General features: G+C 38.2%; 1 protein-coding gene across 6 annotated transcripts in view; it reads left to right on the forward strand.

The window, feature by feature from the left end:
• GRIA4 (glutamate ionotropic receptor AMPA type subunit 4) overlaps positions 1-17,742 on the forward strand; it is a 368,916-nt gene that overhangs the window by 279,942 nt on the left and 71,232 nt on the right. For all 6 annotated transcript variants that reach the window (XR_004424402.1, XM_033120550.1, XM_033120549.1 and 3 more), the window contains exon 7: positions 8,138-8,296. Coding sequence is in view for 5 of the 6 variants with exons in the window: in XM_033120550.1 (XP_032976441.1) it covers positions 8,138-8,296 (159 nt within the window). In the remaining variant the exon portion in view is untranslated. The remainder of the gene's footprint in view (positions 1-8,137; positions 8,297-17,742) is intronic.

A 17,742-nucleotide genomic window follows, 5' to 3' on the forward strand; every position in this document is an offset into this window, starting at 1 on the left:
TTTTAGCAATTTAAAGAAAATTGCTTCCCTACTTTGCCCCTAGACTTCCTCCTTTTCGCTTCTTTATTTACTTTGCTCCCTGTTATTTTTTAAAGACTGCCACGATTATATCATTTCACTGCTTAAATTGCAGGCTCCAGCCTGCAAATACAGTCAAAGAATTCAGGCCCTCGTGAAAAGGAAAGACTTGTGGCCTTTCCAACCCTACCTGCTAATAATTAACACCTCACTCCTGTACAGAACTTCTTACAATTCTTTTAAAATGACATACTGCCATTTCTCCAGTAGTTACCATCTTCTACCAGACTAAGCATTTAAATCTAGGCACCTACTAAAATCCTGTAGGATTAAGTATTTGCACTATTTACCTTTATACACAAATTCCTTTCAGATTTAACCCTTCTTAACCCCAGAAACTCTTTCAACTCCACCCCTCACTTGTTCTTTCTGGAAAGCAAACTAATTCCCAGATACCTATGCTGCTTCCATCTTCTCAGTTTCAATTTTCCTATTGTCTCCATGAGGAGGAACTTACTCCACCCAAAACTAAATAAATAATAGTCCGTCTAATAGAAAGCTGTCCTTAGATGCCCAATTTAATAGGTCTTCCTCTGGGTTCACAAATCACCTTGTACACCAATAGTACAGAATAAATTCCTTTTTTTTTTAATTCATGAAATCACCATTTTACATCTTGTTTGTACCAGGTATTGTCCAACATCCTGTGGCCTGCAAATAAGACATTAGCACACTGCAAACTCATTAAAGGAGGAACAATGTCTATTTTGACCTTACAAAAAGGGCTATTATCCTTACTCATTATCTGTTGAATAGCTACTTATCCTCTATCACACATCTTATGTTCCTGTATTTATCTTGTTACTATAATTGTTCTAATTAATCTTCAAAATAGATGCTTATTTTGTTCATTGGAAAATGCAGTTCAGTGCAATTTATCCAAGATCACACAGACCGTAGGTGACAAAAGCAAGATTGAAATTCTGCCCTATCTGATGGCAAATAATAAATAAATTCAAAGGTTCTGGTCAAGCTGGGGCAGGGGGGCGGTAGGTAAACACTATGCTTGTCTCTTCTCATGAACACTAAAAATTACAACTAAATTACAAAACAATTATTGAGAATCACCTAAAGTCTAGCTGAACAGAAGTCCTATAACAAAGAACATACAGAAGAAGCCACATCGAGACTGGTGGGAAGGGTTGAGACATGGAATGGGTTGGTCCCACACCGTGTTTGAGCATTAAAAATTGGGAGGGATATCTCAATTGTTGAGGTTTCCTTGAGGAGCACAGGGTCCCAGCCTCACACCAAGCTCTCCAGCCCAAGGTTCCAGTGATGGGAAGAGAAGTTCCCATAACGTCTGGCTGAGAAAACTAGTGGAGATTGTAGCTGAGTCACATGGAGGGCAGCTGTAATCCCAGGTGTTCTTAAAGTTTCGTACACAGACTTACTCACTGACGGACTCACTCACTCTGAGCTCCAGCGCTGAGGCAGCAACTCAAAAGGCACAAGGAACATACGGGAAGGAACAGAATTGTCTGGCTTCAGGACAAGGGCTGCAGGGGCAACTTTCTCCAGACAGAAATAGTGGCAGGAGCCATTGTTCCTTTGTCAAGCCCTCCACCTACCCAGCCTGCACACCCAGGTGGTCACCATATCTGAGTCTTCATCAACCTAGCTAATAATTTGTCCATCCTATCCTGGCAACTCCCTGACATCCCACCCCACCCAACATTCGGACCCACACAAGCCAATTCCAGTGGCATTTCCATACAACCGGCCTGTCTTAGCACTTGCTGCAGACTTTTCTAAAATCTCTCAAAGGGTCACAAAACCCAAACAAGCAACATATGACCCTGGTGTGCCCGGTACCTTTTGTTAAGGAGCCCAAAGCCCAGCACTAGTGGCAACCAGCCTTGGTTCGCAGCTGAGACTTTCACAGGTACCACCAAGTCCAGCACAAGTGATAACCCTCTGCAGATCACTTTGTGGCTCATACCAAGTGGCCCTGGGCAGGGCACATGCAGCAACTGAACTTGGACTGCATCAGAGCCCTTCCCAAGAGGCCCAAGAACCAACACACCTGGTGGCCAGCTTCAGACCACACCAGAGCACCACCCAACCACTTCCACAAACAACACACCCAAATGGCAGACTAGACAGGCACCACAGCCCTGCTAAAGCCAATCCTGCTCTATAAGGTCAGCCCCTGCAAAAGAGTTCCTCCACTGTAGTCATAGGCAGTCCTCACAACCAATCCTCCCATTGATGTGCAAATAGCAACCAAGGCTCAATTACAAGAGAAGGGACACACAACCCACACAAGGGATACACCTGGAGCACACTGCTCAGGTGACAAAGTAGACTATGCCACTCAGCCCCACAGGACACCTACTACATAAGGCCACTCTACTAAGACTGGAAACCACAGCAACTCTACCTAATACATAGAAACAAACACAAGGAGGCAGCCAAAATGGGGAAACAAAAAAACATGTCCTAAATGAAAGTACAGAACAAAGCTTCAGAAAAAGAACTAAACAGAATGGAGACAAGCCATCTACCAGATGCAGAGTTCAAAACACTAATTATAAAGATGTTCAATAATCTTACAGAGAATGTCAACAAAGATATAGGAAACATAAAATCAGACGTAGGAAACATAAAAAAAGAACCAGTGAGAAATGAAGACTATAAAAAGTGAAATAAGGAATACATTAGAGGGGATCAATAGTAGATTAGATGAAGCAGAGGATCAAATCAGCAATTTAGAAGATAAAGTAGCAGAAAAGACCCAATCAGAACAACAAAAAGAAAAAAAGAATCCAGAAAAAGTGACAGTTTAGGAGCCTGTGGGACAACATCAAGCACACCAACATTTATATCATAGGGGTACCAGAAGGAGAAGAAAAAGCAAGGAATTGAAAATTTGCAGAAATAATGATGGAAATCTTCCATAACCTGGCAAAGAAAATAGACATACAATTTCAGGAAGCACAGATGGTTGCAAACAAGATAAACCAAACAGGTACACCAAGTCACATTATAATTAAAATGCCAAAGGTTAAAGACAAAGAGGGAATCGTAAAAGCAGCAAAAGAAAAGCAGTTACAAGGTAGGTCCCATAATACTGTCAGTTGATTTCTCAACAGAAACTTTGCAGGCCAAAGGGATTGGCACAAAATATTTAAAGTGATGAAAAGCAAGGACCTACAACCAAGATTACTCTACCCAGCAAAGCTATTATTTAAAATCGAAGGAAATCTTTAAATAAAGATCTTCCCAAACAACAAAATTTATGAAGGTTTGTCACCACCAAATGAGTACTACAAGAAATGTTAAAGGACTACTCTAAGAAAAAGGAGGAAGAGGAGAAAAAGAAGAAGACCAAAAATATGAATAATAAAATGGCAATAACTACAAACCTATCAATGATTACTTTAAATGTAAATGGATTAAATGCTCCAATCAAAAGACATAGGGTGGTTGAATGAATAAGAAAACAAACCCTTATGTATGTTGCCTATAAGAGAGTCACTTCAGATCAAAAGACATACACAGAGTAAAAGTAAAGTGATGGAAAAAAATAATTCATGAAAACGGGGAAAAAAAAAAAAAGCTGGGGTAGCAGCAATACTTATACCAGACAGTATAGACTTTAAAACAAAGTCTATTACAAGAGACAATGAAGGACCGGTATTCCTACTCCTGGCTATTTATCCAAAGAAACGCAAAAACTACTTCAAAGGAACATGTGCATCCATATGTTCATCGCAGCATTATTTACAATAGCCAAGATATGGAGGCAACCTAGGTGTCCATCAATGAATAGAATGGATAATGAAGAGGTGGTATATGTTCACAATGTAATAATACTCAGCCTTAAAAAAGAATGAAATCTTGCCAATTGCAACAACATGGATGGACCTAGAGGGTATTGCACTGAGCAGAGAAAGAAAAATACCACATGATTTCACTCGCATGTGGAATCTAAAGAACAAAATAAACAAACAAACAAAATAGAAACAAACTCATAGATACACAGAACAATTTGACAGTTGCCAGATGGGAGTATGTTTGGGAGAATGGGTGAAAAAGGAAGGTATTAAGAAGTTCAAATTGGTAGTTACAAAACAGTAACGAGGATGTAGAAGGAATATAGTCAATACTGTATAACTATGTATGGTATCAGATGGGTACTAGGTTTATTGGGGTAATCACCTTGTAAGTTATATAAATGTCTAACTCCCTATGTTGTACACCTGAAACTACTATAATACTGTATGTCAACTGTAATTGAAAATGAAATATTATTTAAAAAAATAATAACCCCGCTAAAAAAACTGGGTGAACCAAGAATCAAAGTGAAGAAAAATTTTAAAAAGAATAAATAAATTTGGAAAAAAATAAATTTTTTAAAAAGAATAAATAAATTCAAGAAAAATAATCAAAATTATGAAATAACTATTCACAGTGACCCTTCATTTATGCATTTCCTGTACCAACCTCAAGGGGGTTCTGGCCTTATAAGCATTCTCTGTTTTTCTATTCAGATCTGTCTTCACCCCTCTTCCAATCGTCTAAGTGGTTTATATATATTGCCACCAACAGCAACAAGGAACTGTTGACATTTGTTCCACCTGCTAGGCAAATTGTTAAAATCTTGCTCTCATTTAGTTTTAATTTTAAAAAAATATGTATTCAGTACATCTAGGAAAACACCTGGCTCGGTCATAAAGTAGTATAAAATCTTAAAATACTCAGGGTATATACCACTAAAGATTAACTGAATCTGTTCCTTACCTGTCTCTCACCACACCACAAACAGACACACAGACACATACATGCACACACCATTCACACCTCTTTTATAAGGTAAGGAAATTAAGATACAGAGAGTGAAGTGACTTGTCCACATTTAGGATTCTGGTTAGTGTCAGAACAGGGACAATAACTTAATCTAGCACATTTTTACCCAAGTGCAGTGACATCATGAATTTGGAAACATTGTTTTACTTTTTTCTCCATGCTTCCAATCTTTTTCAAGCTTTTTCTTTTTTTTTTCATTGAACATGTCTAACTCCACCATTTAATTGATCATCAAAAATGCATATTTTACTCAATTTCTTAACTACCTAAATTTTGAAAGATATTAAGGAATCTCTCTCATTTGACTTGACATTCGTTGAAATTAACTGCCCCAGAGCTATCTCAATATGATTTAGATAACCTGTGAACCTGAAATGCAAAACAGCAGAAATGTTATGTGAATTAGCCAAAACTTAAAGGATGAATATTTATTAATCACCTATGGTGTGGTGGGCTTACATAGATTTACATCAATAATCATCAGATTATCTGAAGGCCTACCAGTGATAAATTTCCTTTCTCTCCTTTTCCTTCAGAGGATGTAGGAACTGTAAATGGAAATTAAAAGGAAAACCAAGTTGGAAGACAATCTTGCCTTAGGCGGTCACCCACTACTGAGATGATAGCATTGTTGCAGAGCCCATTTCAACATGTAGGAAGCCTCTCTGCTGTCTGACCTCCGCCATTAGGGGCATTGTTTACTGAGTTGCTTAACCACCACCACCATCCTATTTAGAGCTACAATTTTATTATAATGTTGCCCAGAACTTTCAGTTCCACAGAGTTCTCTGGGTAAAATCTGAAATCTAAATGGCCACCGAAGTAACTATTTCCAAGAAAACTGCTTCACAGTCTAGATCCTATCAATTTTCTATGTAAAATTATTTTAAAATATATGAAATGAAAAATATTGCCCATGCTCAAACAGACATAGCTGAAATTAACTGGGTCACCCACAATTCATTTAAATCAGAACCGAAAGGAGTTTATAATCAGGTGTGGCAATGTTGTTTACTTTCCCTTCAGCATAGCAGCAGGATGGAATCAGGGAAATGTGGACGGCTATTTATCAGTTAGACTTTACATTAGATATTTCTGAAGGCTGCAGCTGTGGGATGACACTATGAAAAAAAGCTTGGCAGGCCTTCTAGTATTTCAGCCACTGCTGAAAGAAAATAATAATGTCATCGATTAGCAATCAATGCAATAGTTGAATCATTGTGGCTTTTAGAAAACTGAAATTATTTGCCTGCTTGTGGGTCTGGCTTATATTCTCATAGAAGCAAACAAATGTACAATTGACATTTTACGAGTATGATGGACAGTGTTTTCCCCAGTTCAAAAACATAGATTTGCTTTCGAGTGTCTAGTTTCTATCCTAGTGAAATGAAAATGTTACTGATGAGCCGTCAAATTATCTGGCACAAAATAGGCATGAAATAAATATTTTGGAGTGAATTAATTAATAATAGCTATCATTTACTGAATTCAAACCAGATGTGCTAACTACCTTAGCACGGTCATTCTCATTGTTCATGTGGGAAACCTCAGGATAGAAAGTTACAGAGGTAGGATTCAGAGCCTGGGCTGTTTTCTACAGTATTATTATCCTGCCTCTCCTGGGGACATGATGATAAATACCAAAATTAAAAATACACATATTTGTGTAAGAATACACAGAAGCACAGGGTAAAAATGGCAGACTTGAGAGTCATCTTGGTCCTAATACATATTTGCTGGGTGATCATGAGTAGTTTTGCTGTAACTCACTGAGCCTCAGTTTCCGTATTTGGAAGATAAGACTTATAATAGGATCTACCTAATAACCTTGTTATGAGCACTAAACTAGATAGATCATCTGTGTAAGGTGCTTAGGAAAGTGCTTGACACATAATGAGCCCAGAATCACTATTGGCTGTTAATACATACTCCATAGCAATTTTGCTTAGTTGCCAATAGCCTAGTCTGTTTCCTCATAGATAGCCAAACAGCACCATGCATATATTGGCTAGTAAGACAACCATATTTGTTATTTCAAAAAAACACAAACAAACAGAAGTTTCCAAAAACATGGCTAAGACACATTCAGGAAGGGAGGCAATGCCAGCTCTTCCTCTTCTCCCTGATTCCTACACTGGCTCCTACGATAACTGCAGGGTCACTGTTGCATATTTTACTTCCACCAAAAATAAATAATAATAATAAAATAGACAAAACACCTGAATCATATTCAGATTTTCAAAAGAAAGTTTACTAAATACTAAGAAAAAACAAAAAGCAAGCAAATACAGATGTACAAACTCATGTATGTGTGTATTGTTTATTTTTCTCTGAGCTAATAACTTGTTTTATTAATCTACTCCGCTAATAAGACTTTTGCCCTCTTCTTGTAATTTTTTATTTGTTTTACACTTTGTATTGAGTATGTATTTTTGTAAGTCACTTTCAATACTTAATAGGGGAAAAAAAGGTATAAACCAAACTAGATAGATGATAGATATGATAGATGACAAGTGGATGGATAGAGAGAGAGAGAGAGAGACTTTTCAGAATTATTGAAACTCAGACAACTACCTCCGGACCAAAAGAGATTACACCCTTCCCTCCCAGCATCCTCACTCCACCTGGCAGACACTATCTTTTTTCCTACCACACAGGAGTCCATAAATGGCCTATCTTGCTCTCTTTTCTTCCACTACCATTTCCCAGGACTATGAGGGTTATAGTGACTGATGTAATCCAAGCTTTTACCATCCTTGGATCAAATCACTAGCTCCATTTGCTTTCAGACCACTTTGTAATTAAGCTGAAGCCCACTAAATATGTACAACCCATCACAGACTCAGAGGACCATATTACCTTGTTATTACCTTCACATAAGACACGTTTCTACATATCTATACCAGAGGGCAGTTATGTCCTCAATAGGAGAATTTTCACTGCTATCATATTCATTGCTTATACTCCCCCATGCTTCATAAAAGGCATTCAGAGGCATTTAAGAAATACTTGTTAAGTCGAGTTAAACTGAATGGAAACACTTATGTCCTTTTCTCGTGTATTAGATTTGAATGACAAAATTTAACAGCTAAATTGGCATAATTGGATCACCCACTTATTTCCAACCATCACTTTATTAGGAATCCAGTTAGATGCATATATTTGTTATTAATTTATGTTACCGCTGAAGAGCTCAAATGTATAATATTGAACTAAACTTAACAAACTGTCATATTGATTTTTGTAGGGATTCAAGGATATTTCTCTTGAGAGGTTTATACATGGTGGAGCCAATGTTACAGGATTCCAGTTGGTAGATTTTAATACACCTATGGTAACCAAATTAATGGATCGTTGGAAGAAACTAGATCAGAGAGAGTACCCAGGATCTGAGACTCCTCCAAAGGTATTTATTTGTTTTTGTTTTATGTATTTTTAGTATTTTTTAAAATTTAAGGTAGAAAGTTTATGATATAGTTCTAGTAATATTTTGTTAGGCATACTATGACATAGGACAGAAGCATTTTGACACTATCACTGTGATACACAAACCCCTAATAGTTTCTAAATTTCTATACTTAAGAGTAGTTATTAGATATTAGCTCAAATAGTTTACTATTCTTATTATTACTATTATTACTTTGTATATGAATTTCCATGATTAAATTGTATGCTTTTTAAAACTTATTTGTTAACTAAATATTTCAAGTGTGAACAACATTGGTAACTATTCTAGCCAAATAAAAACTATATTTGCAAAGTGATTGGTAATGAAGACATAAATTAGGAAATCGATAAAATGTACAAGCTTCTGCAAAATTTCTCCTTCAAATGAATAGTAAAATGTCAAGTTGTTTAATTTTTTCCAACAGACATTGCAGAAGTATGTTATTGGTATCTGTAAAGGAAGCTGGTAAATTTCTGATCATAAGCACATTTTTTTTTCTCACCTGAAAAGATAGATGACTTCCTTGGATATCATGTAAATAATGGCATGTTTCTTAAACTCCAACTTATTGGTTTTGTGCTCCTACATAATAAGGCGTCATAATTTTTAACAACTTTTACTAACCTCTTACTGACAGTGTATTCTAATAAAAAGTTTTCAAATATAACTTGGAAATTCAAGCCCATAAAACTACAATCTAGGGATATGGAGTCTCAATTCTTCCATCTCCTAATTATAAAACTTTCCCTACTAGCTATATCAATTTCTCCTCTGTAATGTAGGAATTTGGCTAATCATACCATCTTCACCACTCAATAGAATCATGGAATTTCAAAGCAAAGCATTTATTGAGTATCTATTATGTGTCAAGCACTGTATTCAACCCTCTGGTTTCACAGATTAATAAATGCAAGATTAAACTGGTATGTTAATTGGCTGTCCCTGAGTCAAGAACCAGGTTTGTGGAATGCCCAGGACCAAATAATGGGCTCTCTGAATCCTAGACAAGTGCATTGTCCACTCTCTTACACCACTTCTCATGCTTAGATAACATATATGAAAACATATAAAAAAGCCAAAAACTTTTTCAAGATGCATATCATCTTCAGGATTAAAAGAACCTTGAGAAGTCTTTTAGTCTGGCTTTAGTCTGCCTTTTGCCTTCCAGTAGGCTCTGAGGTAAATCATCCCTAAAGCTCAATTATATCAAGTGTTAATACACAAAAAGAAGAATGTGAAGTTTCCTGTTGAACACATTTCTAATCTAGACAGTTTGCTATACAGCATGGTTCCCTCATTCTGTCATCAGTGTATGCAGAGACTCTCCTGCCTGTCTCTTCCTCATGAGACAATCTTATTTCTTCCTTCCTCACACATTCTGTTGTCAGACCATTATTTATCTCAGCATTTCTTCTGTAAATAATCTGTTTAAGATCTTATTACCTTCTGAGCTTTAGTAACTAGAATGGGCTTCAACTTTTTTGGCAGTGTTTTATACCTCCTTGTTACTTCTTTTCATTTCAGTGATAATATTAACATATCATCAGTGTCCACTGTGGTCCCCGCATCTGGACATATTGGTGTCATAAGTCCTTCCCTGTCTTGCCTTTACCCCATTCCAATGTCTCCTATTTCATAACTTCCAATTAGACTTATGTATGCCACAGCTTTGAGCACTTTGTTTTATATATAAATACATATAATTTTCTCATCTTTCACAGTTCTTAACATGATGCAAGGCATTCAATAGCCATTTAACCAATATATATATAGTCAATTCTCTTTATTCACAGTAGTATGTTCTAAAGTTGCCATGAACACTGAATGAGTGAATACTGAAAGCTTGTTCCTAGGCAAAATACAAAATTGGGGTCCTGCAATCTTCTTGTCACGTGCTGTCAAGTGATCAACACATAACACATTGTGTTTCTGTTTAAAGACACCTTATTACATTGTATTAACACCTTAATACATTGTTGATTCATTAACATTAAATTCCTGTCCAACAGCACTCATGACTGAACAAAGCTTGTCTAACATAAACGCATTTTCTCCATAAAGCATATCACAGCCTTCTTACACTATGGAACGCTAGACAGCAGTTTGGCACTATACTTTTGGGCCATTTTAAACAGTGAAATCATCAGCAAAATGCACAAAGCTGAAAAACCTGGCACTAAATAGACCACAAAAGGATACTTATTTACAATATAACAAGAAGTTGGGGAGATTCAAGATGGCAGAGTAGATAAACACTGTGCCTTCATCCTTCCATGAACACATTAAAATTACAACTAAATTGCACAACAATCAACCTGGAGAACCATCTGAGGTCTAGCCAAGCAGAAGTCCTATCACTAAAAATATAAAGAAGAAGCCACGTCAAGACTTGTAGGAGGGGCAGAGACACACAATGAACAGGCCCCAAACCTTCCTGTGGCGACTGAGAATCAGGAGGGATACTTCAATCATGAAGGCTTTCCCCAGAGGAGTGAGGGACCCCAAGCCCCAACACCAGGCTCCCCAGCCTAGAGTATCAGTGCTGGGAAGTTCGGGTGGGACAGAAGGCTACAGGAAACCCAGCGTCCTCTTAAACAGCCCACGCACAGACTCATTCACTCGCAGGCACTCACCTTGGGCTCCAGCGAAGGGACCATGACTTGGAGGGCCTCAGAGACGTCTGGGGGAGGGGGACAGACTGAGGTGTGTGGTTTCAGGGGGAGGACTGGAAGACAGTCGGCATTTTCCTGGTGAGAGTTCCTCTTCCCGTGCAGCCAGCAGGCAGGCGCCATCTTTCCTATGTTGAGCCCACCCCCACAGGCCAAACTGGAATCTGATTGGCCTGATGAGCTCAGCTACTCAACCCTGTTGATTCAGCTGGGACGCCACCCCACCCAACTCACTCAACTTGGAGGCACTTTCTCTGCGAGCAGCTAGCCCCTCCTGCATTATATTCTTTCTAGGAAATCTATCAGAATCCACGAGCCCCATGTGGTGGCTACTGGCCTCAGTATGCTCTGAGACTTTTGCTGAGTCACTCCAGGCTCAGCACTGGCACCAAACAAGAATCTACATTAACCTGGTGACCACAACTCTTCCCACTCTAGTAACTCCCTGAGGCACTCACTGCCTTACTTAACTCACGTAATGCATGAGGCTTTATCAGTGTCTGAACCTTAAGGGAGCTGGCAGGGGGCAGCAGGCCTCCAGGTGTCCTGGCTTTTTGTGGTGTTGCCCCAGGTCTGATACTGGTGGCAACCATCCTCAGTTTGCAGTGTGGCCTCTACCACACACCTCCTGGTTTAGCACAGGCAGCCAACAACTGCAGATTGTTTTGTAGCTCCTACCAGTGTGGGGACAGAGCCCCAAAAAGCAGTTTTCAGGCTCTCGGCCTCACATAGAAAGGTGCTAGCTCAGGTAGTAAATGGCCATTGACTGTGATCAAATGGCCATCAGCTGTGGCTAGTTCGCCGTCAGCTGTAACCATTGAGCCATTGGCCACTAATATAACTGCCGTGGCTAGGCTAGCAGAAAAAAAGGGGGAGCTAGCAAGAAGATGGTGGCTGAGTCTGCAAGCGGCACAGTGAGGGTTGAGAATTGTGTTGCTCCTGGTTCCTGTGTCTCCAACCCAGCCGCCAGTGACAGTGTGGTGGTATGACTCCCCTACCTATGGCTCCGTGGGTGTTCCTTTTTGGCCTCACCATGTCCTGCATTCTTATGTGGGGAGTGGGACCAGAGACCCCGCCTGACACCCTGCACGACAACCAGGTAGCCCCCAGCCAGTCACAGGCAATGGCTGACCTGGGTCTGCATCAGACACCCTCCCAAGAGGCCTCGGAACCTTTATACTTGGAGATTGGCTTCAGACTACAGCAGAGCACTACCCAATTAGTCCCACAAGTGGCACACAAAAAGGGTGACCTCAAGTCACCAGAGCCCACTGGGGCAAATCCTACTCAGTGGGGTAAACCTCCCACACAGCAGCCCATAAGCTGTGGACATGGCCAAATACCACAAGCAGTCAGCCTGAGGTTTAATCTCACCCACTGAGTGCCAATAGAGAGATCAATGCTCAACTGTAACAGGAGGGCACACACAACCCACACAAGGGACACTCCTGGAGCACTTGGCTCAGATGACCAGGGAGATTGTGCCATTGGGTCCCACAGGACACCTACTATGTAAGTCCACCCAGCCAATACTAGGAAGCATAGCAAATCTACCTAATTCATAGAAACAAACACAGAGAGGCAGCCAAAATTAGGAAACAAAGAAATGCATTCCAAATGAAAGAACAGGAGAAAAATTGAGAAAGAGAACTAAACAAAATGGAGGCAAGCAACATACCAGACAGAGTTCAAAACAATGGTTATAAGGATGTTCAAGGAACTTAGTGAGAACTTCAACAAAGAGATAGCAAGCATAACAAAGGACATAGAAACCACAGAAAAGAACAAGTCGGAAGTGAAGAATACAATAACTGAAATGAATAATCCACTAGAAGGAATCACCAGCAGGCTGAAGATGAAGCAAAGCATTGCATCAGCAATTTGAAAGACAAGGTAGCAGAAAACACCCAATCAGAACAGGGAAAAGAAAACAGCATTAAAAAAATGAGGGCAGTTTAAGAGACCTCTGGGACAACATCAAGCATAACAATCTTCACATCATAGCGGTACCAGAAGGAGAAGAGAGAAAGCAAGAGATTGAGAACCTATTTGAAGAAAAAATAACTGAAAACTTTCCTAATCTGGTGAAGGAAATAGACATACAAGTCCAGGAAGCACAGAGAGTCCCAAACAGGATGAACCCAAACAGGCCCACACCAAGACACACTATAATTAGAATGACAAAGGTTAAAGACAAAGAGAGAATCCTAAAAACAGAAATAGAAAGGCAACTAGTAACTTATAAGGGAGCTCCCATGAGATTGTCAGCTGATTTCTCAATAAGAACCTTTGCAGGCCAGAAGGGATCGACAGGAAATACTCAATGTGATAAAAAGCAAGGACATACAACTAAGACCACTCAACCCAGCAAGGCTATCATTTAAAATCGAAGGACAGATAAATAGCTTCCCAGACAAGAAAAAGCTAATGGAGTTCATTATCACCAATCCAGTATTACAAGGAATGTTAGAGGGACTTTTTAGACGGAAAAATAAAATAAAATTATGAATAATAAAATTACAATAGCCACATATCTATCAACAACTGCTTTCAATGTAAATGTATTAGTGCTCCAATCAAAAGACATAGGAGGGCTGAATGAATAAGAAAACAAAACCCTTACATATACTGCGTACAAGAAACTCACGTCAGATGGAAAGGTACACACAGACAGAAAGTAATGGGATAGAAAATATTACATGAAAATAGAAAAAGCAAAAAAAAAAAGCAGCACTTATACAAGACAAAACAAACTTGAAAACAAAGACTATAACAAGAGACAAAGAAAGACCCAGTAATCCCACTTCTGGATATTTATCTGAAGAAACCCAAGCTATTTTTGAGGAGATGTGTGCATTCATGTATTCATTGCAGCATTGTTTACTATGGCCAAGAGGTGGAGGCAGCCTGGGCATCTGTTGATGGATGAATGGATAAGGAGTGGTTGTTACATCTATGTAAAGGAATATTGCCGGCCAGGGAAGGGAATGTGTTTTTGCCATCTGCAGAGGCATGGACAGACCTGGAGGGTATTTTGCTGAGTGGACATTGTCAGAGAAAGACAGATGCAAATGAGATTTCGCTTATATGTGGAATCTAAGAACAAAATTAATACACAAAATGGAAACAAACTCATAGATATATACAGAAAACATTTTGATGCTTGCCAGGTGGGAGGGGGGTTGGGGGTGTGGGCAAAAGAAGGGAAAGGGATTAAGAAGTACAAATGTGTTGTTACAAAGTAGTTATGAGGATATAGGGTATAACATAAGGGATATAGTCAATAATAGTGTAATAACCGTGTATGGTATCAGATGCATACTAGATTTGTTGGCGTGATAGATGGGAGGGGCTTGGAGAGCAAGGTGAAAAGGTGAAGGGAATAAGAAGTACAAATTGGTATTTACAAAATAGTCCTGAGGATGTAAACTAAAAAGATAGGCAATATATTCAATGATATGGTAATAACAATGTATAGTGCTAGGTGGGTACTAGACTAGTCAGGGGGATCACTTCTTAAATTATATAAATGTCTAACTGCTATGCTGTATACCTGAAATTAATATAAAATAATATTGAAAAATTTTTTTATTAGTTTCAGGTGTACAAAACAATGTAATAGTTAAACTAAAGACCTAGTTAAAAAAAAAGTAATAAAATGCAAGGCAAACATTAAAAAAAAAATTGTAGCCATAATGCACATGCATTTGATGCTCTTTTTCTACTTACCTATGCTCTGTTTATCTCGATATTATTTTAATATTAATGAAGTGATTACATTAAAATTATTTTAATATTTAATTCAGAAAATAATAATAACAATATTGAATGTCAATTACAATTGATAAATTTAAAAAAGAGGAAAAGGGGAAGGGGAATAGGGATCTAAATTTCCAGGTATAAAACAAATAGGTCATGGGAATGTAATGTACAGCATAGGGAATATAGTTAATAATATTGTGATAGCATGGTACGGAATCAGATAGTTGCTGGACTTATCATGGTGGTTTCTTCTTTAGGTATATAATGTTAAATAACTATGGTGTACACCTGAAACTAATACAATATTGTATGTTAGCTATATTTTTAATTAAAAATTTAAAAAGAAAACAAACAAAACAAAAGAAGTCAGAGCCGTGCCTTGCTTGACTGCGGCTAGGATCATGTGTGTTGGGTGACTCAAGTTTTTACCATGCTACCCATGTCTGCAAATGACTTGCTGCAAGTATTGATTTGGGGGTCACAAATTTTACCAAGCAAGCAAATCTGCAAATGCAGAATCCACAAATAAAGAGGACAAATGTACTTAATTAAATTATACTTGATGTTTTTAGTATTTTCAACCAAGATTTAAATTGCAATTTCGATCTTGTCACTCCCTGCCTTCAAAAAAAATCTTCTGGAATAAAGGTTTTCCACAACATAGTCCTAACCAGTCTTTCCAGTTATATGTCCCTCTGCTCCCTTTCTGGCCAGAGGAGTTGAACTGCCTTAAATTTGTTCATTCCTTACCAGTCCCTGCGTTCTTGCTCCACTTCAGCTGTACTCCATCTTCATTTCCACCCGTCCAAACCTCACCATTCTCCAACCTTTGATTTCCAATTCCACTTTCCCTATGAAGCCTTTTCTTAGTCTTCCAGCTAATTGACCCTTTTCTCCTTTGTAATGTGAATAATATTTGATTGTGTCATGTTCACCAAGGACCTACCATAATTATTTGTCTACTTACTGTTTCATGTTTACAAACACCTTTGGGGCAGGAACCATCTTTCAGTCATCTTTGTAGTCCTCACCATTTCTAGCCGGTATCTAACACATTTTTCAAAGAGCTCTCAGATTTGATATGAAAGTTTATCCTCCCAATAACCACAGGAAATAATCATTATTATCTTGTTTTATTTGGTTTTTCTCTATTTTGTGTTTCATAGCTAAACACCATACTCCATTTTCCTGTAAAACTATGAGTAGCAGAATTAGAACTAGTCTAGTCCTTTCTTCTCAAAGCCCAGACTCTTGTGACTGCCTTATGATTCTGCCAAACTTTATCTTGTTATCTACAAACCTTGGTAAACAGAACTCATTTCACCATTCTAACCACTGGTTAAAGCAGTAAATAACTCTTTAAAACATCTAATTTTACCCTGCACCAAAATAAAGTGTGATGGGAATAAGAGTTTTCTAGATGCCATCAAGAAGTGTGTGCCCATAAATATGATTTCTTGAATTTTAGTACCGTAAGACATATGGAAATGAATTAAATCCTTTGAAAAGGTAAAGACTAAAGATGTAAACTGCTGCGTCTTTCCATCTGTCAGCTTTATGACCTAGCAAAGGCCTTAGCCACTCCGGCTGAACATCTGCTTTGCTCTGCTCCATTGTGTGTGATCTGTTTTTTTGTTTGTTTGTTTTTTTCTCCTAGTTCACTTGTTTCATACCAATGAATGGACTTTCTAAAACACAGCAAATACATTTGTTTTTTGGTGCTCTCTCTTGTCAGGGTCTTTCTCCCTCTTGAAAAAGCAACAATATTTTTCATTTTTCCTTTCTTGATCCTAAAATACTAGCATTTTTCTCTTGCATATGTCTTTAGCAAGTTCTACTTTATTTCTCGTTTTTATTTTCTTGTCCTACCAGAACATGATTTGAAGGCTTTCTATACTCAAAGATGTGTTGGTTCAGGTAGGTGCGGAGATATATTCATTTTTGTTTTGTCACCTGGTTTAAGCACCTTAATTTCCTTCAGCCACCCCATTCCGATTGTGAAGGTGTATGTCTGTCCTTAAGCCTTTTTTGTCATGTCCTTGAGGAATATATAGCAAGGCTCTATGTTTACATGTCTCGTTTACATCTTTCTGATGAAGCTTTTTAATGAGGTTCTCTACCATTGAAAGTTTTCTCTGTTAGAATATATAGTCGTTATCTTAACCAGATTTTAGTTTTTCTCTTCCCTGAAATGCTAGCTGCTATGCCTAATAGTCATACTGCCTGTGTTTACTTTCTACAATTTGAATTTCACATGATTTTTCTTTGTTTATAATCAACAAATCAAGGACATCATTGTCCATATTCCACAGCACAAAATTACCCCTTGTACAGTCTTAGAATGTGTTAATCATATGGAATTGACAATGTAGAATTCCTGAGGTAATGTAGTTATTGTTGTGATTGGCAATGGACGCTCTGCCACGCTTCAAAAAAATCGTGCCATGATTTCCCTGAGCTTAGGAATTCTCTAGTCAAAGTCAAGTATTTCCTGTGTTTGTTTTTTTGTTTTTTTCCCCCCTAACAAATTACATTTTCTTCTCAGTTTTTTTCTTACTTCCTCTCCTAACCTTAATAATCTTATCATGAGGGCTCTGTTTTCTCAAAGAGAAGCATTGGGTGATTGATTATCACAAAGCAGACAGTCTTATCTCACTTCCTGACTTTGATCCTAAGTTACAGTGGAAACTTAGAGAAATGGCTTCACCTTCCAGAACACACTTAGCAGGCATGGGCATAACAATATTCAGTCCTATTTAGCACAGGGACTGGAGCAAGTACATTTGTTACATAAGTAGATGCTATTTCTGGCGTACAGTATATGAGTAACAATAAACATTTCCATTCATTCTTCTGAGGAACTGAACAGTGGTATACACAGTGCACGTCAATAAACATGTATTAAATCTCAGGGGACCTTGGAAGGCATTTTGGAGAAAAAGAATGAGACATCCCGGCCCTCCTGGAGCTCAA

The sequence above is a fragment of the Rhinolophus ferrumequinum genome, chromosome 11, assembly GCF_004115265.2.
Source record: "Rhinolophus ferrumequinum isolate MPI-CBG mRhiFer1 chromosome 11, mRhiFer1_v1.p, whole genome shotgun sequence".
Lineage (NCBI taxonomy): Eukaryota > Metazoa > Chordata > Mammalia > Chiroptera > Rhinolophidae > Rhinolophus > Rhinolophus ferrumequinum.